The sequence below is a fragment of the Suricata suricatta genome, chromosome X (assembly GCF_006229205.1).
Source record: "Suricata suricatta isolate VVHF042 chromosome X, meerkat_22Aug2017_6uvM2_HiC, whole genome shotgun sequence".
In the NCBI taxonomy this organism is placed as follows: Eukaryota; Metazoa; Chordata; class Mammalia; order Carnivora; family Herpestidae; genus Suricata; species Suricata suricatta.
Genome location: NC_043717.1, coordinates 82,025,755 through 82,051,690, shown reverse-complemented (window position 1 = coordinate 82,051,690; position 25,936 = coordinate 82,025,755). Strand labels below are relative to the sequence as shown.

Below are 25,936 nucleotides of genomic sequence, written 5' to 3'. Positions count from 1 at the left end.
TCATTGCCCATTTGCTTTGTATCCCTGTCATAGCAACTAGCAGACTCATTCTGCCCATGCCGGGCACTTCTAAATAGTGGCGAATGAGTGATGACTGGTCACTTTACAACCTGGAAGAGCTCAGCACACACAGACGAAAAAGTAAATGAAAGAAATCGGCAGCGAGTGAGTAGTAAGTGATCTTTCTCCTTGGTGTGTTTTACTCAGCCGTCTCTCTTCTTCTGAATGTAAACTCTATTTATATAGTAAACAGATTTGTAATGCGAGATCATTCAGACACGCCTTAGTTTACAGGGATGCTCAACTCAAGCCAGGATATTGAGTGCCCTGGACCAGCAGAAACCCAGTTGGAACTACGAACACAAGATAGAAGGGGTGTAGGCTCTGGTCTTTATCTCATGGTTTGTGGGTTCAAGCCCTGCGTCTGGGTCTGTAATGACAGCTCGGAGCCTGGAGCCTGCTTCTGATTCTGTGTCTCCCTCTCTCTCTGCCCTTCTCCTGTTCATGGTCTTTCTCTCAAAAACAATCATTAAAAAAAAAAAAGAACACAAGATTGGAGCAAGCCTATCCAACCCTTCCAGTTCAGCTTTTCTACCCTACTTACCCTAAATAATCTGGAAATGCTATAATGTGAGGTCCATCAGGCAAAGGAGGAAATCACATAGTAAATGTAGGCTTACATGCGTGCCCTGATATCCAAAACAATTAAGTAAGTTGGCATGTTTAATCTCTTGGGACACCAGGACAGTTACTATCCTGTAGCAAGAAAAAGATGGTGCATTTCCTCACTACTTCAAGTACCGTTAGAGGTGGTGGGTGGCTCAGTCGGTTTAGTGTCCAATTTCAGCGTAGGTCATGATCCGGCCGTTCCCGAATTCAAGCCCCGCGTCGGGCTCTGTGCTGACCTCGCAGAGCCCGGAGCCTGTTTTGGATTCTGTGTCTCCCTCTCGCTCTCTGCCCCTCCCCCACTCACATTCTGTCTCTCTCAAGAAATAAACATTTAAAAATGTGTAAAAAAATAAAGTATTGTTAGAAGGTCGCTTAGCTATTGTAAAAGAGAACAGAGAATGTGTCTTTTTTGGAAGGATATCATTTGGTGAACATTTTGGTTTCTGTGAAGAAGAAAATGGAGTAAAAGGATAGAGGTCTCAAGGGAAATGGACAAAGCACTTACCTAAACATGTCTTTCAACTCATTTACTTTCTTTGGTGGGTACTTGCTAGCTTGACTATCATTTAAGAACGCCCTGGCGTATGCTAACGGACCAGCATTTACCTAAATGACAAAGGCAGAAAAACAAGACAGTTGTTAGAATGTAATCAAGAAGAAATTTCTACATTTCTTTTATTAATTTATTTTTTTAAGATTTTATTTTCTTTTTAAGGAATCTCTACACCCAACATGGGGCTTGAACTCACAACCCCAAGATCAAGAGTCAAGGTCAAGAGTCGCACACTCCACCAACTGAGCCAGCCAGGTGCCTGTGCATTTCTCTTTAAAAAAAAAAAAAAAACAACCCTCAAGGGGTGCCTGGGTGTCTCAGTCAGTGGAACATCAGACTCTTGACTTTGGCTCAGGTTATGACCTCACGGTTTGTGGAATTAAGCCCCATGTGGGGCTTTATGCTGACAGGGACCCTGCTTGGAATTCTCTCTTTCTCTCTCTCTGCCCCTCCCCTACTCATGTGCTCTCTGTCTCAAAATAAATATATTTTAAAATTAAAAAGCTCCCTCAATACATTAAAAATCTGTACCTAAGAACGGTATTTACTATTCTTACTATAAGCTTATTTGGGGGAAAAAATGACTAAAGCAAATTACCTGCAAAGATGATATTCCTTAATGACTTTTGCTATGTAAATACAGAGCCTGGCTACAGTCAGAGGGCTTTATGTTAAAGTCTTCTGCCATGACGTACATTTTATGGCCACTGAACATTCTTTTTGGATAACCAAAAACAACGCACTGGTGTTTGTGCTGAGGAGGAGCAGGACACAGATTACGGCTAATGCTTGCTCTGTGCCTTTAAGAAAGCACGGCTCTCAAGAAACGTTGAAGAAGCACTCAGCCACCTGCGTACCTGCACTGAGACACAGCCCTGCAATTTCAGCTGCAGCTGAATCATGTCCACGTCGGCAGAGGAGCAAAGTTGTTTCAGCTCCGCCGTTTTATCTCTGATTTCGTCAGTCGCCACATCGATTGGCTTTAAATGAATCTGCTGCTCATAGTTTATAGGAATCCTCTTCTTCACATACGGAAAGGAGTCTGAAGCTGTTAAAATGTTCAGATTGACTGGTTATTGTTAAACAAATCATCTGTTCAGACAGCCAAATCAAAGGGAAAAAAATCTATTATGTTTAATTGCCCCCCACCAGTGCCATGCTTTCTCTGGAAAGCACTGTAGGGTATCGGATTGAGGGGGAAATTCTTTTTATGAGATACCCTAGAGCAATCATGAATTACACACGGGGACATGCTGGTATAGAACATTGCCATGTTTGTGCAAGCTAGTGATAGAACAGCGGAAAAATGAAGGATGAAAATTTCGGTTTACATTTTCCTGCTGGCCACCTGCTCCTTGTGTGTATCCAAAGGAACCAAATCAAACAAACGTTATCTCGCTGAGTTCTACTTACTAGTCAAGATCGTACGGCGTTTACACTGTTCTTCGATGCAGCCTTGCTTTTTGCCTGATAATGTATAGGGAGCTTCAAAAACGAATCTGTTGATATTGTGGTTTCTTTCGAACTCGGTCTTTCTTTCTGTGAGTTCTTTGTCATCAAAATAGGGCTTCACATACGTGACTTGGATATGAGCATATTTTGGATCGAGCTCTTTGGTATTTACCTATAATGTAAGAAATTTTAGGGTTTTTTAAAAAAATTATTATTATTCAATGGAAGGGAAGAGCAGGTACCGGTAAGCTAATAAAACTTCTCTAAGACTAACTGAGGACCACTGTCATTATGATTGTGCTCCCAACTGAACACGCACCTGGAGGAGAGCTTTGTCCTTTTTTAAAGGATCATTTCCTTCTGCTTATAAAGAAGTTACAGGAATTTATATGGAAATTATAGGAATGTAGGAAGGTAATGAAAACTGTCATCCTTCCACTCAGCAAGGACCATTATTCACATTTTCATGTATTTCCTTTCATTCTTTTCTCTGTGCGTATGTATTTACAAAGCCGAGGCCATACCAAACACTCTTTCGTACTCTGATTCTTTAAAAATACATTGAAATGGTTAACTGTGCCTTTGAATTCTCCCTCAATAAAAATAAGATTATGGAGAGGGTTCTGAGAAGGTGGGAGAGCACCAGAAATCTATCTTCCTACCTAGACAACATTTACACTAGCGGGATCTGTCTGAGCTAACGATTTTGGAACTCTGGAGTCTACTGAAAGCATGTAACTTGCAGGGGAAGGCGTGGACGGAGAATCGCAGCTAGGTTGGATTTTCGCTGATTTCAGCTCCTGGCACACCGGCGGCGCCCATATCCTACCCCTCAGCCCCATGGCAGGCAGCTGTGCACATGTTCCTGGAACAGCTCGCAGGAGCCAGGATGGGCAAGAAGGACCCTGTCTTCCAAATACTGGGGATCTGTGCTCCAACGGCCGTTTCTGATCATGGAGCTAAAAAGAGGATATAGCTGTTTTTGTAACCGCCCACCACTGGCTGAAGTGACTTCCAGGGGATTTATTTTTTTAAGTTTATTGACTTATTTTGAGAGAGAGAAAGAGAGAGAGAGAGGGAGGGAGGGAGGGAGGGAGGGTGAGGGGGCGGGCAAGCACACATGTGCAAGTAGGAGAGGGGCAGACAGAGAAGGAGAGACAGAATCCCAAGCAGGCTCTGCACCATCAGCACAGAGCCTGATGCAGGGCTTGAACTCACAAACCATGAGGTCATGACTTGAGCTGAGATCAAGAGTCACAGGCTTAACCACTGAGCCTCCAGGTGCCCCCAACTCCCAGGGGTTTTAAAAGATCTCTCCTCTTTATTTTTCTTTTTTCCCTCCTTGGGAGCCAGACATTGAAGACTAGGACACTCAAAATCAACTGCATAGAGGAGGGAAGTGAGAAACGCACTACACATGCCCAGGGGAAGGTGCAGGCTCAGAAAAGACCCGAGAAGATCCTAAATTTACACTTCTGATCCATGGCACAGAGACAGCTTATGACATTTAAAACAAAACCCAGCAAATTCTGGAAAAGGGGGAGTATTTGATTTCTAGAATGATCATAGTGTCAGTTTCCAAATGTTCAGTTTTCAACAATAAAAAAATCACAAGGTATCCAAAGAAATAGGAAACTATGGCACATTTGAAGGAGAAAAATAAACCAATGGATACTTGTCCCCCAAGACCCGAGAGCAGACCTACTAGAAAAAGACTTTAAAATAACTGTCTTGATGATCAAAGAACTAAAGGGAGTTGTGGAGAAAGTCAAGAAAATGATATACTAACAAATGTCAATATTAATAAAGAGTTAGAAAACCTAAAAAGAAACCAAACAAATTTTGGGGGCTGAATAATACAGTAAGTAAAATGAAAATCCTAGAAGGCTTCAAAGGCGGATTTGAGCAGACAGAAGTAATAGTCCTAGAACTTGAAGATACAACAATCGTGGGGAACGTCACCCAGTTGACCAACATATACACTGTAGGAGTCCTGGAAAGGAAAAGAGATGGAAAGAGGCAGAAGTAATATTTGAAGAACTAATGGGTGAAAACTTCCAAATTTTGATAAAAGGCACAACTATAACCATCCAGGAAGATTCTGAGTAGGGTGAGTCAAAGAGACTCACATTGAGACACAATAAAATCAAACTGTCAAAGAATTTTAAAGAATCAAGAGAGAAGCGACTTATCATATATAATAAGGAAGTCTCAATACTGATCAGAGTTCTTATCAGAAACTTTGGAGGCCAGAAAGCAGTGGGTAGATATATTGAAAGTGCTAAAGACAAGTCTGTCAACCGAGAGTTCCGTATCGGACAAAACTGTCCTTGAAAGTGAGGAAGAAATGAAGACACTTCTAGATAAAGAAAAGCTGAGGGAGTTTGTTACCACCAGAACTTTCCTACATAAGATGCCACAGGAAGTCTTGGAGCTTGAGATGAAAAGATAGCAACAGTAACCTGAAGCAGTGTGAAGAAATAAAGATCTCAGTAAAGATAAATCCATGGACAATTGTAATAGCTAATAGTATTTTAACGATGGTATGTAACTCCATTTTTTGCTTTCTACATCATTTAAGAGACAAATACATTACAAATTATTAGTCTAAAAGCTAGTTATTACTGTAATCTTGGCTTGTAACTCAAAAATTTCATTTTCTACATCATTTAAGAGACTAATGTATTACAAAATTATTAGCTTATGTCTTTTGGACACACAACGTATAAAGACATAATTCTACAACATTGACAACTGAAAGAGGAAGGGATGGAGCTGTTAAAGAAGCAGACTTTTTGGTATGTTATTGAAATTAAACAGGTATGAATTTGAATTAGAGTGGTATAACTTCAGGATGTAAAATATAATCCCTGTGAAAACCACCAAACATATACCTTAAGGATATAGTAAAAAGGAAATGGTAGGCAAATGTAACCATTCCACTATAAAAGTCAATTAAACCAAAAGAAAACAGTAATGCAAAAAATAAAAGACAAAAAAGCTATAAGGAACATAAGAAAACAAATAGCAGAAGGAAAGAACTCTCTCCTTATTAGTAATTACTTGCAATGTAAATGGATTAAAATGTAATCAGAATGGGTAAGAAATTATGATCCAACTATGTGTGGTCTACAGGAGATTTAGTTTAGGTCCAAAGACACGCATGGGCTGAAAGTAAAAAAACAGAAAAAGATATCACATGCATACAGTGACCAAAAGAGAGCAGGGGTGAATATACTAATACTGAACAAAGTAGACTTTAAATTTTGAAAGGTCACAAGAGACAAAAAAGGACACTGTATAGTGATAACAGGTTCAATACAGCAAGAAGATAAAACAGTTACAAATATCTACACATCTAACAACAGACCATGAAAATATATAAAGCAAAAATTGACAGAGCTCAAAGGACAGTTTTACAATAATAGTCAGAGACTTTAATACCCCACTCTCCATACTAGATACAGCAAGCAGCCAGAAGGTAAGTAAGGAAGTGGAGGACTTGAACGCCACAATTAACCAACTACATCTCAAAGACATATCCAGAACACTCTACTCAACAATAACATGCATTCTTTTCAAGTGCACATGGGACATTTTCCAGGATAGGCTGTATGTTAGGCCACTAATCAAGTCTCAATAGACTAAAAAGTACACATATCATACAAAGTATCTTCTCTGACCATGAAGGGATGAAGTTAGAAATCAATAACAGAAATAGGAAAATTCACAAATTTGTGGAGATTAAACACTATAAAAAAATTAATGGTTCAAAGAAAAACAAGGGAAGTTAGAAAATACTAAGAGTAATGAAAATGAAACCAAAACATACCAAAGCTTACAGGACACAGCAAAAGCAGTGCTAAGGAGGAGATTTAGAGTTTTAAACACAACATTACAAAACAGGAAAGATCTTAAATCAACATGTAATTTTATAATTTAAGGAACTAGAAAGAGAGGAACTAAATCTGAAGCTAGCAGAAGGAAGGAAATAAAGGTTAAGCAGAGATTAATGAAATAGAAAATGGGAAAATAGAGAAAAGCAATGAAACCAAAGGTTAGTTCTTTGAAAAGAAAAGATCAATGAAGTTGACAAATCTTTAACTAGATGGACTAAGGAAAAAAAAAAGAACACTCAAAATTGCTACAACCTGAACTGAAAATGAGGACATTACAACCAAATCCACAGAACTAAAAAAGATAAAGAGTATGATGAGCAACTATATGCCAACAGATGAAATAACCTAGATGAAATGAACAAATTCCTAGAAACGCACAGCCTACCAAGACGAAGTTGGACGCCAAACTGACTGAGCCACCCAGGCGCCCCTGAACATCCTTGTATTTCAAACTATGTGTGTTTTTTTTCTGCCTTAGTCCTCAGGGTCAATTCCTAGACGTTGCTTCGTTAAACGGCTGACCTGGTTTTAAGGATTCTGAAATCTATTACACAATGACCCTACGGAAAAGTTTACCAATTTGTACATCCACGAGAAATGACTGACATTGTAAGAAGGGGGGCTCTAGACTACATTAATCCTATCTTAGGTCCTCCCGTCCTCCGAAGGGGACTGCAGGAAAGAGTGGTTCTCTCCCAGAGACATAACATTACGGTAGTTCATTTCATGAAAAGTGTACATTCCGTGTTCAGAGGCTGCCGGAGGCAAACCTCACAACTGTCCGTGCTGGACTTCCCACCTGCAGGCCCCAGATGCCCTCCCCTCCATCAGCCTCCCCTTTAACTATGCCCAGGCCCCTCTATCAGTGTTCTCCCACCTCAGCTGGCTTGTGACTTGGGTGTTGAGGACTTTGCCAATGTCACTGCAATTTATGATAGGCCTGGTTCTGCGTTTAGTGTAGAAACCAAACATTGAACCAGATAAAAAAGACAACTCTCAGGAAACAGTCTCTGTATCTTTTATTTTTCCTATCTTTTTTTTCCCCCACATATACAGGAGGATGGCATCTTGTAACTTCTCCAAACCCATTCTATCTGTTCTTATGTAAAGATCCAAAAACCTGTCTCTGGAAACCTTGATCTCCTTTTCTCTCCCAATATATCATGGCTAGATTTCTCTACAGAGAACACACTGGTGGTTGCCAGAGGGGAGAGTGGTGGGGGGCAGAGGGGCAGAATGGGTGAAGGGGAACGGGAGATACAGGCTTCCAGCTACAGAATGAATAACCGGGGAATAAAAGGGACAGCACGAGGGATACAGTCAGTGGCACTGTAAGAGCCTTGTACGGTGACAGACGGTAGCTACTCTGGCGGTGAGCACAGCGTTAACATACAGAGAAGTTGAATCACAATGTTGGACGCCTGAAACTAGGGTACCATCTTGTGTCAACTATACTCAGAAAAAAAAAAGCTAGATTTCTCCTAAGAGATACCTCAGGAGATAAGTGAGGTCATCATCTGGGCTAAGACAAAACACAGAAAGAAAATAAATAAAAAAGAGGTCAAGCCTGATTTGAACCTTATAGAAGTAAAATATACATATGATAAAACATTCAGGGCACCTGGGTGGCTCAGTCAGTTGAGCATCCGACTTCAGCTCAGGTCACAATCTCATGGTTCGTGGGTTCGAGCCCTGCATGGGCTCTGTGCTGACAGCTCAGAGCCTGGAGCCTGCTTTGGATTCTGTGTCCCTTTCTCACTCTGCCCCTCCCCTGCTTGTTCTCTCTCTCCCTCTCTCTCAAAAATGAATAAATGTTAAAAGGATTTTAAAAAGAAAACACATTCAAACAGTACACAAGGGTATAGAAAAAAGTAAAACATTTCTTTCTATGTAAGATTCTTAGTCCATCTCCTCAGAGGTGAGCATGGTTAACAATTTTATATGTATCATTCTGGAAATTTCCTAAGCATATACAAGTTATTGTGAATTTCAATTTTTGCACAAATGTGATCATCCTTTCCACGATATCCTACACTTCACCTACTTTTACCCTCAATAATGTATCTTGATAGGTTCAAATCAACACTTATTAATCTATCTCAATTTTTTTTTAAAAAGGTTTTTAATGTTTATTTTTGAGAGAGAGAGAAACACAGCATGAGCAGCGGAGGGGTAGAGAGAGACAAATACAACAAAATCCGAAGCAGGCTCCCGGTTCAGAGCTGTCAGCACAGAGCCCAACTCAGGGCTCGAACTCATGAGCTGTGAGATCATGATCTGAGCTGAAGTTGGATGCTTAACCGACTGAGCCAGGCAGGCGCCCCTATCTCAATTGTTTGATGCATAGGGTACCACGTCCATTATATGGATAATACCATTCATTTCTTGAGCCATCTGGACACTTAGATGGCTTCCAGGTTTCTGCCATACAGAGTTTGCAGCGATGACCAGCTTTCATCATACATCTTTATAGCAGCGTACACCCTACAAGACAAAACCTTAAACGTGACATTTCTGGCTCCAAGAAACACCGGTTTAAAATACTAGAAAACATCGCCAAACCGCTCTTCAAATGGTCTGTGCCCTTCGAGCAGATTTTGCTCTTTGGCAGGTCAAAGCAGGTTTGTAATTCTTACGTTCACATATTAAGAAAGAAAACAAGGACCTGGAAGCGACTGCTTATTACGTCTCTTGGCTACGGAGAAGGGCTCAAATCCTGTGCATACAAATAACGACAGGAGCGCAGCTTGCCGATAGTGCTCGAGGGCCGGTTCAGCAGGGGCAGAACTGTCTTCCTTCAATATCTGGACAGGCAAGCCTGGCTTGCCACTAACTTTCCACTGATAGCAGCAGTTAAGTGGCAGCAAGCCGAAGCCCATCTGGCTACAAGGAGATAAAATCTCCTGTTGTCTTCACTTAATAAAACACCACAAAATAGCAAAAATGATAAGGAGGAGAGAAGCTTTGCCAAATATTAATGAATTCCAAACCGACTAGCAAATCAACTGTTGCATGGCTAAGGCATGGGGTCAACATAAAACTGTCTCCAAGAGAGACAGGTGAGTCTACAAAGTGAAGACATCCTTTTATTTTCTTTCTTTCTTTTTTTTTCTGTTGAGAGAGAGAAGGAAGGAGCAGTGAGCGAGTGGCAGCGGGAGAGAGAGAGACAGAACATGAGCAGGGGAGGGGCAGAGAGAGGAGACACAGAATCCAAAGCAGACTCCAGGCTCCCAGCTGTCAGCACAGAGCCCGATGAGGGGGCTCGAACTCACAAACTGTGAGATCGTGACCTGAGCAGAAGTGGGGCGCTTAACCGACTGAGCCACCCAGGTGGCCCTCCTGTCTTTTCCTTCAATATCTGGACAGGCTCTATTTCCAAACTTCTCCTCCACCAGCTAATAAAGGAAAGAGTCAGGAGCAGTGTACACGAATAAACAATGATTTTGAAATTCAGGGTCTATGTTACCTTGTCTGAATCCTGAATTATTTTAACGGTCTCTGTACCAAATTTTTCACCATAAAGTTTAACAAGTCTCAGGGAAATCTCCGAGAGGCCGGTGAGCTTGGGTTCTTTATAGATGTACTCCTTCCCATCTTCTTCTTCGAAGAAAGACTACAGTAAAGTGAAACATACAATCACTTATAAATAGCCCAAGCCACCACAGCATTTAAAGACAATGTACAAAATAACTGGTGATAATATACGTGAAATACATTTTAAGATGTACTGAGAGCCATGTGGCACGCACTGACCCTTTCAACTTCAAAGAAGTAAGAATTTTCCAATTCGCAGTCATATGGACATGTCCATGGCCTGAAGATCTCCATGCTAGTTTTTTTCTCATTCCCTGTTGCACTTACCTGTTTTGTATTTGAAAGCTCTCAGTACTAGATATTAAATATACACCTTAAGAAGTGTAACAGAGGGGCGCCTGGGTGGCTTAGTCAGTTAAGCGTCCGACTTCGGCTCAGGTCATGATCTCATGGTGCGTGGGTTTGAGCCCCGAGTCGGGCTCTGTGCTGACAGCTCAGAGCCTGGAGCCTGCTTCAGATTCTGTGTCTCCCCCTCTCTCTGCCCCTCCCCTGCTCATGCGTGTGCATGCACGCACACATGCACACTCTCTCTCAAAATAAAATAAAGACATAAAAAAAAAGGAGTGTAACAGAAAACGAAACCGAGGGGAAAATTCAAATCTTCTCTGTTGTACTCTGACCTAGTGGATGTAGACATGGAAACCAGAGTGAACTTTCTACTTCCACAGGCTCCCGGCTGCTGTGCCTGGCACTCTCTGTAGACAGAAGGGGAGGAGCCAATGCCTGCTGCTTATCGTAATCTAATAATTCAAAGGTAAATGTTTAAAAAGAAAAACAACTTTATGAACGAGAGTATACTTACTTGGCCATAAAAAGCGACTCTGAAGTAAGTCCCTAAAAGTCTTTTTTTGGTGTGCATGACCTCTAGAATTTTTGTGTAAGCTCCATGAAGAGTCCTATAGACTTGAGTAAGTTTCTGAAAAATGAGAATATACAAATCAGAGTTGTCTTTTGGTTAATTACTAAATGGCTAAGATAAATGCGCAGGTTGGGGAGGGGAGCAATGCTATTTCCTTTTCAAAATGTTTTTTGGGGTCAGCCACACTCCATGGTCCCTCTGTCACAATTAGAAGAAATTCCTCAATAACGTCAAGTCTGAGGGTAGAACTTAAAATGGTCAATATCCACATAGACGTGTTGACTACTATTTTATGTCTGAATTTATCTAACTGAAAGAGAAACCAAATGCTTTGTGTGAGCCTTTAAGGCAGAGACGAGAATTAAAAATTTGTGCAAAAACTTCTGGAGATAAACACAAATGCAGATAAGGTCAAGCTCAGAAAAGAGCAGAAGCTGAGGGCAATTTCCTCCCAGTTCTGAATGAAGAAGTAGGGTGGAGTTATCAGGAAAGGCTTGATTTGGGATGCTAGGGAGATCGAGATCCTTCCATTCTGAGGCATAGATAGAAGCCCCAGAAATATGGCGGACCACCAAGAGAAACAAATAAACAAAATATGCAGATACAAAAATAAGAGCCTATGCCGCAGTAAGGACTGCTTTATACAAATTTACAGAACTTTTCAAAGAACAGATTCATATGTACACCCAGAAAAAGGGAGCACATGTGCCAAGGACAGTATTAAGAATGTGAAAAAACCTACAGAATGGGAGAAAATATTTGCCAGTCACAGATCTGACTGATAGAGGTTTAGTAGCAGAAAATATAAAGAGCTCTCACAATTCAACAACAAAAATACAACCCAAGTTAAAAATGGGCAATGGTTTTGAACAGACATGACTCCAAGAAGATATACAAATGGCTAACAAGCACATAAAAAGATGTTCAAAATCACTGGTCATAAGGAAATACAAATCAAATACCATAATGGGATAACACTTCACATCCACAAAGATGCCTTTAATGAAAAATCCAAAGCAGGAGGTGTTGGTCAGAATGTGGAACATATACATTGCTGGCGGGAAGGGAAAAGGGAAAACTGGCGGTGGTTACTCAAAAAGTTAAACACAGAATTATCCCGACTCAGCAATTCCACTCCCAAGAGAAATGAAAACATAGTTGCCATACAGAAACTTCTACACGAATGTTTACAACAGCAACTCTCTGAATGTTCACAATAGACAATAGCAACTCTCCGTAACAGCCAAAAGGTGAAAACCATCCCAATGGATACGTGGATAAACAAATTGTGGTGTGTCCCGTTCCCCCCCCAACCCCGTGATGGAAAATCATTCAGCCATAAAAAGAAACGAAGTTCTGATACATGCTACACCTTGGATGAACCTCTAAATATTATGCTAAGTGAAAGAAGCCAGACACAAAGGTCACATCTCTATTAATCCTTTTTTTTTTTTTTTAATGACACATCCAGAATAGGGAAACCTGTAAGGATGGAAAGCAGATCAGTGGTTTGCGGGGGGGGGGGGGGGGGGGGGGGGGGGGGGGGGGGGGCGTGGGGGCGTGGTCACTGAGGTCAGGGCAGAAACAAGCTATTTTTAGGATGCCTCCATTTTTTTCAATATTTTCTTTTTTTTTAATAGTTTATTGTTGAGTTGGTTTCCATATAACCTGTGCTCATCCCCACAAGTGCTCTCCTCCATGCCCATCACCCCCTTCCCTTCTCCCCCTCCCCCATCAGCCCTCAGTTTGTTCTCAGCAATTAAGAGTCTCTCATGGTTTGCCTCCCTCCCTCTCCCCAGCTATGTTTCCCCCCCTTCCCCTCCCCCATGGTCCCCTGTTAAGTTTCTCCTGTTCCACTTATGAGTGACAACATATGGTATCTGTCCTTCTCTGCCTGACTTATTTTGCTTAGCATGACACCCTCGAGGTCCATCCACATTGCCACGAATGGCCAGATTTCATTCTTTCTCCATGCCATGTAGTATTCCGCTGTGTAGATAAACCACATCTTCTTGATCCATTCATCAGTTGATGGACATTTAGGCTCTTTCCGTGATTTGGCTATTGTTGAAAATGCTGCTCTGAACACTGGGGTACATGTGCCCCTATGCATCAGCACTTCTGTATCCCTTGGGTAAATCCCTAGCAGTGCTATTGCTGGGTCATAGGGGAGTTCTATTGTTAATTTTTTGAGGCACCTCCATACTGTTTTCCAGAGTGGCTGCACCAGTTTACATTCCCACCAAGAGGGTATAAGAGGGTGCACGTTTCTCCACACCCTCGCCAGCATCTATAATCTCCTGGTTAATGTTTATTTATTTTTGAGAAAGGGGGGGTGAGAGGGGGAGGGGGAGGGAGGGAGGGAGGGAGAAGGAGACAGTCTGAAGTGGTCTCCATGCTGTCAGCACAGAGCCTGATGTGGGGCCCAAACTCACAAACCTCAAGATTAAGACTTGAGTCGAAGTCAGAGACTCAGCCGACTAAGTCGGCCAGGTGCCCCCAGTGAGGCGAATGTTTCAATGACCTACCTCAAACTCACGACGTTTCTCATAAATTGGAATGATCAACTTGGAAATCTCAGAAATGACTTCATAGCGTTCTGCTTTCCATAAGCCGTCCACGCATTGCTCTAGCAACTCCAGCAAGACTTCCTGTATTAAGGGCAAAATGCAAGCAGGAATTAGAGATGCTTTTAGAGTTCTGGGCAAAGAAATTCTGCACCATTTCAAGTTCACAGAGAACAAACAGGATGTGTACAGAAGGAGGATGCTTGTGTGACTGTTTTTTCTAAATCAAATACTTGAAATGCGTGAAATTGAAACTACTCGTAACAACGTGAAATAAACATGGACAATAGCAAAGGATATGGTTTACTCACCTAATGAAGATATTAACTGTACTTACAAATGGAACCCATTAGGAAGGAGTATCTTTTTTCATTTTTTAAAAGTAGGCTCCATGCCCAGAGTGGAGCCCAACATGGGAATTGAACTCACGATCCTGAGATCAGGAGCTGACCTAGATCAAGGGTTGGACACTTAGCCAACTGAGCCACCCAGGCACCCCCAAGAAGGAGTATCTTTATATGTTATAAAGATTGTACCAAGTATATTGCTTGTTTCAAACTGCATGTCTGATGGGGTAAGTTCCCCTAAGCCTATAAATGTCCATTGTTTCCTTTTTATATTGAAGTTATATTTACACATAATGTAATAGAGTCTTAAGAAGACTGGATAACTTTCAAGTTGTTGTGTTGGTGAGACACATGTTTATTAAAACGGCACAGCTCTGGTAAACAACACTTCCTTCCTGACTGCTGGCCCTAAAATTTGTGAGAAGGACATGATAATAGCTCAAGGCAGAGATCTCCGACCTTGCCGGAATGATAACAGCTGCTATAAATTACTTGATGAACCCTCATCTCAACAATGAAAAGATGAGGCCCACTGCTGACTCTATTGGTAAGTCTCAACAGCTTGTTTCTATCTTTTTTTTAACGTTTATTTATTTTTGAGAGAGAGAAAGAGAGAGAGTGAGTGGGGGAGGGACAGAGAGAGAGGGAGACAGAGGACCTGAGGCAGGCTTACGTGGTCAGAACAGAGCCCAAAGTGGGGCTTGAACCCATGAACCTTGAGATCATGACCTGAGCCGAAGTCAGTGGCTCCGCCGACTAAGCCACCCAGGTGCCCCAGCTTGTGCCCCGCCTTGTTTCTATCTTAAAGAGACGTTCTGGAGGTTTACAGAACTGAATTCCGCAACGGTTGTCCTCATATGCCCTTTAGATAGTTCTGACCTTCGCTTCTTCCTAACCTAGTTCTTTCACCTGTCCTTTCTCTCTAGGCAGGGGTGACACCCTATAAACCCTTAGCTAGAAAACCTAAGAGTAGTTTTGACTTGGCCCTGTCATGGGAGGGGGGGACTTGTGTCCCTAAAAAGAGATGTGGAAGTCCTGCCCCCCAGTACCTCAGAATGTGACCTTATTTATGGAAATAGGGTCCCTGCAGGGAGAGATAGTTGAGGTGAGGTCAGACTGGAGGAGCGGGGCCCGTAACCCGAGAGGAGTTGTGTCCGTACAAGCAGACAGAGATGCACGGGGAGACCACCGCATGACTCCGGAGGCAGAGCCGGAGTAATGCAGCTACAACATCAAGGGACCAGAGACCAGCAGCCACCCTCGGAAGCCAGAAGAGGCGAGGAAAGATTCTACCCAGTCTCAGTGGGAACATGGTCCTATGGACACCTTGACTTCAGACCTCTAGACACTGGAACTGTGACCCAACGCATGTGTTACCACAGCTCTGGAGAACGGACACACTCCCTCTCCACTCACCCCGCCCCCATCAGCTCGCCACCGACTTCTGCCCGTGTTGCTTCCTCCAGTTCCCCAATCCCGCCCTTCCGCTCTACTCCTGCTCTCCCTGCTAAGGCTGAAGACCTTGTCATTATTTCCCTACTTGATCTTCCTGCCTCCAGCCTTGGCACTTTTCAATCTATGTGCCACAGGCTTCTGGTTAAAACACACACCAGACCACATCCCTCTCCCCTTCGTAAAACCTCATGATGGCTACCCCTTCATTCTCGGAGCAAAGGACAAGTTCTTTCACTTGGCACCCAAGACTTGCAATATTCTGGCCCATGTCTCTATGACCATATCATTCATCATGCCCAGCCTTGTACTTTATGCTCCAAAACAATGAACTCCTAGTAGTTCTTCTGAAGCCACATGGTGTTGTCTTAACCTGTGCCTTTGCTCCTGTGCTCTCTGCCCTTTACCGCCCCTCGCCCTTCCTCGGTTAACCCCTTTAAGACCACTCTTTAAGATCACCTCTTCTGGGACCCTTCTCCTAATGAATAGAGAGAAGCAAGACACTAGATACCTTTTACCCAACTCTGACAATTCATTGGGTAGGCATCTCTCACCATACTTGCCCAACACCTATGTATCTGACTTTCCAAATAGGCTGTGACTCTTCGAGTAGGAATGAGATCTTATTTTTATGGGTTTCTTTAGTCACTAGGATGGTGACAGGGCATAGATGGTCAGTAGCTGTTGCTACTTGAATAAATGCACATTCACATTTAATAGCCAAATTAAAAACTTCCAGGAACAGTGGGAAGCAAGAACTTTGGGGGGAATTAAAAATCGGTGACACAGTACTGGGTCCCAGGAATGTAGAGCTGGTTTACAATTAGAAAAAAAAATTCAATGTAATACACAGAACAAAGCAGAATAATAGAGACACATGGCACCTCCAGGAGCAGATGCAGAAAAAGCACGTGAAAACACTGAACATCCCTTGATGATATTAAGAAAGAACTCTCCGGAAACAAGAACTAGACGAGGCCTTCTTCAATCTGATAACAGGCAACTACGAGAAATCTATAGGCTGAATGCTGTTCTCATAAATTTGAGAATGAGTCAAGAACATCTCAGGGCGCTGGGGTGGCTCAGTCACTTAGGTGTTGGACTCTTGATTGGGGATCAGGTCATGATCTCATGGTTTGTGAGTTCCAACCTCATATTGGGCTCTGGGCTGACAGCACGGAGCCTGCTTGGGATTCTCTGTCTCCCTCTCTCTCTGCCCCTTCTCCCTGCTCATGCACTCTCTTGGTCTCTAAATAAATAAATTAATTAATCAAAAAAAAAAAAAAAGAGAATGGCTGCTCTCACCACTTGAATTCAACATTAGGCTTTAGGTCCTAGCCAGCACAAGGCAAGAAAAAGAGAGAAAAGTCATACAGATTGGCAAACATAAAACTGTGCAGATGACATGATGTGTATACAGAAAAGCCTACGGAATAAACAAACTACTAGAATGAATGCGTATTTAGCAAGGTTGCAGATTATAAGATCAACATACACAAATCAACTATTAGCAACAACAAATTGAAAAATAAATCAAGCAATACTATTTCCAGGGACAGCAAAATATCAATTCTCTAACAATAAATTTGGCAGAAGACTTCTGCCCTGAAAAATCATAAAATACTGCTGGGAGAAATTAAAGATGTCCTAAATAAATGTTCACTGAAAGACTCAATATTGTTAAGCTTGCCATTTTCCATGTCCTCATATACACAGTTAACAAAATCCCCACAAAACTTCCAGCTGGCTATTTTTAGGAAACAGAAAAGAGGATTCTAAATTTTATATGGAGATTCAAAGGGTGCAGAATAGCCAAGATGAGTTTGAACAAAATAGGGCTGACACTACCTGATTTCCAGACTTATAAAGTGAGAACAACCAAGATGTGGTGTAATATTCATATATCAAGATGGACAAATCGGTCAGTGCTATAGACCAGTCCAGAAATAGGCCACATACATATACAGAACTGAAATTTAACCAAGGTGTCAAAGTGATTCAATAAGTCAAAAGGAAAGCTTTATTTTTCCCCCATATGGTGTGAACCATCTTGAACCTTGACTTCTGATTTCATGCTCAAAAAAGAATTTTAAATTACAGACTTAAATAAATAAAAAAAATTTTTAAAGTTTATTTATTTTTGAGAGACAGCGAGACAGAGTAAGAACAGGGAAAGGCCAGAGAGAAAAGGAGACACAGAATCTGAAGCAGGCTCCAGGCTCTGAGCTGTTAGCACAGAGCCTGACGCAGGGCTTGAACTCACAAACCAAGAGATGGTGACCTGAGCTGAAGTCAGACCCTTAACCAACTGAGCCACCCAGGTGCCCCTACAGACATAAATATAAAACTCATATACAGGGTTTACGGAAGAAAATCTAAGGGGTGCCTGCCTGGCTCTGTCAGAGAAGCGTGTGACTCTTGATCTCAGGGTTGTGAGTTTAAGCCTCACAATGGGTGTAGAGATTATTTAAAAATAAAATCTTAAAAAAAAGTGTAAAACAATATCTTTACAATCTGGAGGTAAGCAAAAACTTCTCAGACCAGACACAAAAAGAACAAACTATTAAAGACGGTAAATTAGACTTGATCAAACCAAAATTTTTGGTTCAATAAAAGATGCACTTAAGAAATGAATAAACAAATCAAAGATGAATTTGCAGCACATATATCTACACAGAATGTATATTTGGAATATATAAAAATGTCTACAAATCAAAAATAAAAAAATGAACAATGCTGTTTCTAAACATGAGCGAAAGACTTGAATGCACATTTCACTAAAGAGGATACATGAAAGGCAAAGAAGGACATGAAAAAGTGCTCAACATCATTCGTTATTAGGAAAATATAAATAAAAAAACACAATGAGATACAATTCATGCCTAATAGAATGGCAAAAATAAAACTAAAAAAGATTAGCAATATTAAGTGTTGGTGAGGATGTGGACCAACTGAAAGTTTCATCCATTACTGGTGGGCGTATAAAATGGTCCATTCACTTTGAAAAAGTCTTTGGCAATTTCTTAGAAAATTAAATATACAACTTCCCTGGGATCTAGCAATTTCACTCCTAAGTATTTACCCAAGAAAAATGAAAGCATATGTCCACAAAAGGGTATAGGTAATGATGTTTAAAGCAACCTTATTCCTAAAAGCCCTGAACTGGAAACAACCCAAAATTCATCAACAGGAGAATGGATTAAAAAAAATCAGATATGAATACAATGGAATATTATTTAGTAATGAAAAAGAACAAACTTTTGATATACTCAACAACGTGGATGTCTCTCAAAAACATCAGGTTAAGCAAAAGAAGCCAGACACAAAATGAGTGATTCCGTCTCTATGACACCAAAATACAGGTAAAACTTATCTATGGTAATAGAGATTAGATGGTGGCGGAAGGGGGGACTCACTGGAAATGGGCACAACAGAACTTTCTAGGAGAATGGACATGTTCTCTTTCTTGTTTCTGATGGGAAATTAGTTACGTGTGTGTATACAATTGTCAAAGTTCATCAAACTGTTTGCTTAGGAATGTGCATTTTACTGTATGCTAATTATATCTTTACAAACTAATGAAAGTCAAAGATCAGAAATTCATTTTACAAACAAATTAAATTTCACTATTATTGGCTTTATTCATGTATTTAAATACAGGCCCTAAACAGACAAACGTTTGTACTTTTCGTTTCAAGAAAACTCACAAATCAGTGTCGGTTATTTTTCTCCTGGCTAGGGCATGAGGAGGAAGCCTTCTTGCCTAAGCTGAAATATACAAAGGCTCTTTTTGAACAGGATTCTATCTGTATATATCAAATAAAATATATAAACTTTTACTGTATTACACAAAAGAGTTCCAACAAATGTGTTTACATAGAAAACAGATTACAGTTCTTGACTAATAAGAAATGTTACCATTCCCCTTCAGAGTATTAAAGAGTTGGGCTCTTCCTTTTCCAACAAACATGTTTACACAGAAAATAGATTATAGTTCTTGACTAATAAGAAATGTTACCATTCACCTTAAGAGTATTAAAAAGAGTCAGGCTCTTTCTTTCTTTCCTTCCTTTTTTTAAAAAAAATGTTTATGTATTTTTGAGAGACAGAGTGTGAGCAGGGGAGAGGTAGAGAGAGGGAGGGAGAGAGAATCTGAGAAGCAGGCTCCAGGCTCTGAGCTGTCAGCACAAAGCCCAATGCGGGGCTTGATCTCACAGACATCAAGATCATGACCTGAGCCGAACTCAGACGCTTAACCAACAGAGCCACCCGGGCACCCACCTATGACTATGTATACGTTGAAGCTGTTATTTGGAAGACAAGAATGTAACTTCAGTTGTGCTGAACCATTTCTCTCTCAGGAACTCCCCTGAATCCTTCCACTATCAGCCCATAAAAACTGGAGGGATCTGGAAAATCACTGAAGTCTAACCGAGACCAAAAAAAGTGCATTCGCTTACCCAAGGCTTCACAGTCAAGAACAGAGCTGGAATTAAAATTCAAGTTTCTTGATTATTAGTTATAATTAACTTAGCAACCATGCTTTAAATATTTATTCTTCCAGGTTCTGGGGTAAGAGGTAATGTCACTGTGAAGTAGGTGAGCAATCGAGCCTGGTGTTGATGTAGCCACTTAATGAACTACAAAGAGCTTTCACAGTTTTTTTCGAAGTGACGGGGATGGTACTGTCTTTATGTTACTAATGAGGCAGGAGATCCATATAGAAATAGTAGATAAAACTTCTAGGCATGTCATTTTAGCCAAATGAACCAGTTACCTTGAGGTTACCTTGAATTAAAAAAAAATATATTCATAGCATGTAATAAAGTCAGTCTCTGTCACTTTCACCTGTTCCCTTGTTTCTTAATACAACTTTAAGAAATGTATTTCTGGGGGCGCCTGGGTGGCTCAGTCGGGTAAGCATCCCGCTCTCGGTTACAGTTCAGGTCATGATCTCACGGTTTGGGAGTTTGAGCCCTGCACTGGGGCTCTGCGCTGGCAGCATGAAGCCCACTTAGGATTCTGTGTCCCTCTGGCTCCCTGCCTCTCCCCAGTCACGTCTCTGTCTCTCTCAAAATAAATGAAAAAATAATGTTTTTCTGTAGGACTATAACCCCTTAAATTTCTGATTTTGTTCTATCATCTTCCCATTCTTTGCAAACGTCTCTAAGGTTCACGTCTTGGGTTCGCTGGTCTTCACTGGCTGTATTGTATCTCCCCTCCTTGCTCTGCTTCCGTTCTCACACAGATGACTTGCAGATGTGTATTTCCCCTCCTGATCTCTTGCCTCCGACTCGGTCTCAAACGTCTAATGGCCTGATGGTTATTTCCACTTCAATAAGCTCCTACTTCAAAGTTCAACACACATCAAAGACGGAATTCATCATCTTCCCTGGAAAATCATCCACCTGCTGTTGTTCTGGAATATCCAAACCCGAAAGCTCAGAGCTATCTGTGACTCTTCTCCTCCCCAAGCCAGCGGGACTTCCTCTTTTCTGTGTGGTGTTCAGCCTGTCACATGTGGGTTCTGACCCTGACCAATGCATGTCTGGACTTTCAGGCAGCGCTCTCTCTAGCCTACGCTTTCAATTCCATCTGCCGCGTTCACGCCAAGTGACCGTTTCTTCCTGCTTGCTTTCATCTTGCCATCATCCTGCTCGAAAACCTTTGAGAGCGATTCAACAGTCTGCTGAACAAAGCCCCACCGCTAATATTCTCTAGGTGAACCTACCAGCTGAGCCAGAAGGATCTGTTCCAGGGCCCCAATGCCTTAACGTTCCTATCTCTTAACTTCTTAAAAAATGTTTTTTAAATGTTCATTTGTTTTTGACACAGAAAGAGACACAGAGTGCAAACTGGGTATGGGCAGAGAGAGAGAGAGAGAGAGGGAGACACAGAATCCTAAAGAGTCTCCAGGCTCTGAGCTGTCAGCACAGAACCCGACGCGGGGCTCAAACTCATGAACCATGAGATCATGACCGGAGCCAAAATCAAGAGTCGAACGCTTAACCAACCGAGCCACCCAGGCCCGCCCCCCTCCTAACTTTTGTCCCTGCTGCTCTCCTCTGTTAGACTGCCTTCGGGGTGTCCTCTTTCTCTACCCCTCTCTGATCATACCTCCTTCGTTGTACCTCAGCTCAAAGGCATCACCTTTGGCCTTACGTGATGAGCACACTAAGGCCGTTATTCAAAGTGCACAGTCTTGTTTTGTCTTGTGTTTTTTCCCCCATTTCCATGTCGGTGTATTAGCTGTTTAGGTAGATGGGGGGAGGTCAGGGATACACCGTATCTAATTCTTTTATAGCTCTTACATCACCAAGTCCAGAGCCTTGCTCCTAAGTCAATAAATATTTATTGACCGATGACTGAAGCTGTTTGCTGTCCATAAGTTTACAGCAGAAATTTTCCATTTTAGAAAATACTTTGCTGCATATTCTGCTCAGCGGTTGCACGGGTAACTTTCTTTCTTTATGGAGATTTTCCCAAAGCATGGGGACCCTAATCCGGTTACCAGGACGGTAATTCGAAGATGATAAATATTGCCTCTCTAAAACCAGACAACAGAAGCCATTCCAGAAGCCAGGCTCCACATTCCAAATAGGGACATCTCTGCCCTGGGCAGTTTTCATGCTTACGGTTCATCAGTGCTTGGTTACCTTACAAATTAAGTTAGCTGTAATAATTTCTTAATATACATTTTAAGAAGCTAAATTTATATAACTGGCATTGAAGGTCCTGGAATCATACCTCACTGTAATGGACATCCATCATTCCGGCATCTTCTTTCATTGCGCCTTCTTCATCTATATTGGGAGTTATTTTCTTGAAGGCTGAACATCCACTAGGGAATAATTCTGTACAAATAGAAAGCAGTGAAGTAAATTATTTATTTATTTGAGAGACAGAGCGTGAGTGGAGAAGGGACAGAGAGAGAGAGGGAGACACAGAATCCAAAGCAGGCTCCAGGCTCCGAGCTGTCAGCACAGAGCCTGATGCGAGGCTCAAACCCACACACTGCAAGATCATGACCTGAGCTGAAGTCGGACGCTTAGCTGACTGAGCCCACCCAGGCGCCCCAGTAAATGTATTTTTTAAGAAGTGTTTTCTGAGGAACAGCCTTATGTGGACTGCTCACCCTTAAAAACAAACACAGGTATTTTGAGGTCGGTCAAAGCCATTAGTGCAATTCTCCGTTAGTAAAGAATTTTGCAAACTGCTCCCATCTATTACACATTCTACCAGTCTTTTTCCCAAAAAGTGAGCTCAAGTTCCTAACAAGTCAGTTTCATTCTCTGACCATGCATCATCTTCAGCAGCTGGGAGAGTAAAACTCAAGTGTCCTGGTGTAACAGAACGCTTGGATCCTGTATGTTTCTGGTTTGTCACCTACACAAAAAGGACACGCACTTCTCAGGCAGCCAGGAAATGAGCTTTTGTAACCCTTTCTAGTTCCTGGTTTTCCTGAAGAACTGGAAAAGGGAAGTGGGTCGGGGTGCTGGGGGAAGCCTAGCCCAGGACTAGTTAGAGAGGCAGAGAAAGCCTGTGGTGGGACTGAAGCATCCTTGGATAAAGGGGACCGGCCCCGGGAGAGTCCGTGCTTTCAGAGTTAGAGTGCCTCGGTTCTATCACTGACGGTGTGATTTTAGACACACTTCTCTCTCTAAAACTGTAAAAAGCCTTACCAGCTGTAAAATGGAGAGAATAGCGACTTGACGAGAATTTAAGTAAATGCATAGAACAGGACCCAGAATATAAGAAGTGTTGAATGAATTCTCAACAACCGAAGTTACCAATAAATAAGTGAGCTTTTCCAGGGCTGGACAATTGTGGCCAGCTGGCACGGTGAGTCTAACAGCTGGCCCTCTGGGAGGCAGCAAGTGAGCTCAAGCTGAGAGCGGCTGCTGTGGGATCGTGGACCAACTGTTTGCTTTCAAACAAGAGTCTGGGTATAGAAGGGGCCTCGTGGCTGCCCTACGCATTCTCTCTGTCCCAACCCTCCTGGGGAAAGAAGAAGGAAGGTTTAAGAGAGTCAGTCTTCCTATTTAAGAGATTTCTCAGAATCCTGGTAGAAAGAAAGGTCGGGTATCAGGGTTTTGCTGCTCCCCGCCCCGTCTAAATGAAGGCTCCATACATACACCATCTGGTAAAATGCCAGATAGAGCATGACTTATCAGATCAGCGCCACACTTCTATGAGGGAGACGGACGGACCTCTGGAGAGGAAAGATTCTTGAAGTGCTTTTTCAAGAATCAAGAAACACAGAACAGTCCGTGGATCTCCGTGAAGATAGGAGAGGTGGAAATGAAAATAAGGGGCACCTGGGTGGCTCAGTCGGTTAAGCTTTTTGTTGTGAGGGTCTTTAAAAATGGGGAAATTTCTGATTGCCTTTAGTCCTGGGAAGATTTTTAAAGGTTTTTTTTTTTATGTTTGTTTTATGTTTTATGTTTGTTTATTTTTGAGAGAGGGAGACAGAGCATGAGTGGGGGAGGGGCAGAGAGAGAGAGAGGGAGACACAGAATCTGAAGCAGGCTCCAGGCTCTGAGGGGTCAGCACAGAGCCCGAAACGGGGCTCGAACTTGTGAACCCCAAGAGGGTGACCTGAGCCGAGGTCGGCCACCCAGCTGCCCTGGGCAAGACTGTTAGATGAAACAAGTTGCTGAATCTAGAAGTGGCCGGTGTATGTACCCCAAGAGAGGGAGGCACGTATTTCAGGGATCTCACATGGCGCTCTGTGGTATTATAGAAGGTGGTCTTTAAGAGTCTGCTACCCATCTTTCTGGTATGTGACCTGGATTCCTGACCTTGCCCTTCATAGCTATAGCTTCTGTACTCCTGACTGCTGTCATAGGGAAAGCAAGAAGCAAACTATCCAAGGACGGACCACTATCTTGAGCACAAGTGGTCCCAGGAAAAAAATAAAAGCTGGGAGGAGTTTGGAGGGTGGGGAGACAGTTCAACCCTTAATAAAATAAGACTGCTAGTCAGAAGAGGGATAAGAGGTTAAAAGTCCTGAAGGGGGGGGGCAAAAGGCGGGGAGGGTTGTGACTGGCAAGGAGTCAGGAAACAAAAAGCCTGCAGGACTTAAGCTATCAGGTCCTGGGTAAAAATTCTTGAGAAAGGGAGCAGTATTACCCTATAAGGAATGAAAGGAACAGACTCTATGGGAAAGGAAATTCCTTTATCTGGGGCTGTTGGGGTGGGGGGGAGCGGGACTCTAGGACCAAGTTGCTGACCTTGGATGCCAAGTGGTAATGGAAAGGCACAGACACCTGACTCTCGTCTTCCCTGGGTTAGAACAGTCGTGCCCTCTCGCAGGAAGAGGGAGGGGTACATCTCACCTCGCCTCCAAAGACTGAGATCTAGAATACCTGGGGGTTCTCAGAACAGAAATAGGGACGTTGAGACCTTTTTTTCTTTTAGAAGAGAAGGGTATCCTTAAGGTCTCTCTGGGAGGAAGAGCAAGAGCTTTGGCTGACTAACTGGCGGTGGGGTGCCTGGGTGGCTCAGTCAGTTAAGCATCCGAGTTTGGCTCAGGTCATGATCTCACGGTTCGTGGGTTTGAGCCCCACATCGGGCTCTGTGCGGACAGCTCAGAGTCCGGAGCCTGCTGCGGATTCTGTGTCTCATTTGCTCTCTGACCCGCCCCCCCTTGTGCTCCGTCTTTGTCTCTCAAAAATAAATACAAAAAATAAAATAAAAGATGGGGGGACAGGGAAAACTGCACATCTCCTTCCCCTTTCCCTTTCAGTTCAGTGCTTAGAACATGAAAAAAAAGAAGGATCTAGAAATAAGCCATCACCAGTATTCTGTAGTCAGTCCTGGGGGACAGGGGCCCAAGCCTTTGCTTGCTTAGGCAACCGTCCAATGGAACAAACTCTTAAAAAAAAAAAAAAACAACTCTCATCAGAACATGTGTCTCCAATATGTCAGCTGGTAAATAGTATTTCATTTCATCTTGATTGAAAGAAGCATTTTATAATGACTTCAAGAGAAATGGCATAGGAGTTTGAGAAAACAATATTTTGCAATTGGTATGTCCAAGATTTTAATTTTTTTAATGTTTTTTTTTTTTTGAGAGACAGAGAGAGACAGTGTGAGCAGGGGAGGGTCAGAGAGAGAGGGAGACACAGAATCTCAAGCAGGCTCCAGGCTCTGAGCTAGCTCTCAGCACAGAGCCTAATGCAGGGCTCGAACCCACGAACATGAGACCATGACCTGAGCTGAAGCTGGATGCTTAACCGACTGAGCAGCCCAGGCACCCCCGTACATCCAAGATTTTATTTTATTTTATTTTTTAAGTTTATTTTCAAATTGGTTTCCATAATACACCCAGTGCTTCTTCCCCACAGGGCCCCCCACCATGACCCTCACCCCCTTCCCTCCCTCCCCCTCCTCCTTCAGTCCATGGTTCGTTTTCACTATTCAATAGTCTTTCATGATTTGTGCCCCTCACAAATCCCACAGCTCACTCTCCCCAGCTCTCTTTCCCCCTTCCTCTCCCTGTGGTCCTCTGTTAGGTTTCTCCTGTTAGACCTATGAGTGCA

General features: G+C 42.4%; 1 protein-coding gene across 5 annotated transcripts in view; it reads right to left on the bottom strand.

The window, feature by feature from the left end:
- The window catches only part of DOCK11 (dedicator of cytokinesis 11), a 203,363-nt gene that overhangs the window by 6,818 nt on the left and 170,609 nt on the right, over positions 1-25,936 (bottom strand). For 2 of the 5 annotated variants that reach the window (XM_029930641.1, XM_029930643.1), the window contains 7 exons: positions 22,140-22,246; positions 13,555-13,677; positions 10,970-11,083; positions 10,040-10,186; positions 2,636-2,846; positions 2,080-2,270; positions 1,175-1,275 (listed from right to left, as the gene is read on the bottom strand). In XM_029930641.1, the coding sequence (XP_029786501.1) occupies positions 1,175-1,275; positions 2,080-2,270; positions 2,636-2,846; positions 10,040-10,186; positions 10,970-11,083; positions 13,555-13,677; positions 22,140-22,246 (994 nt within the window). Of the gene's footprint in view, positions 1-1,174; positions 1,276-2,079; positions 2,271-2,635; positions 2,847-10,039; positions 10,187-10,969; positions 11,084-13,554; positions 13,678-19,639; positions 19,879-19,915; positions 20,181-22,139; positions 22,247-25,936 lie in introns of those variants that run through there. The other 3 variants (XM_029930644.1, XM_029930646.1, XM_029930645.1) reach the window with 3 other exon arrangements.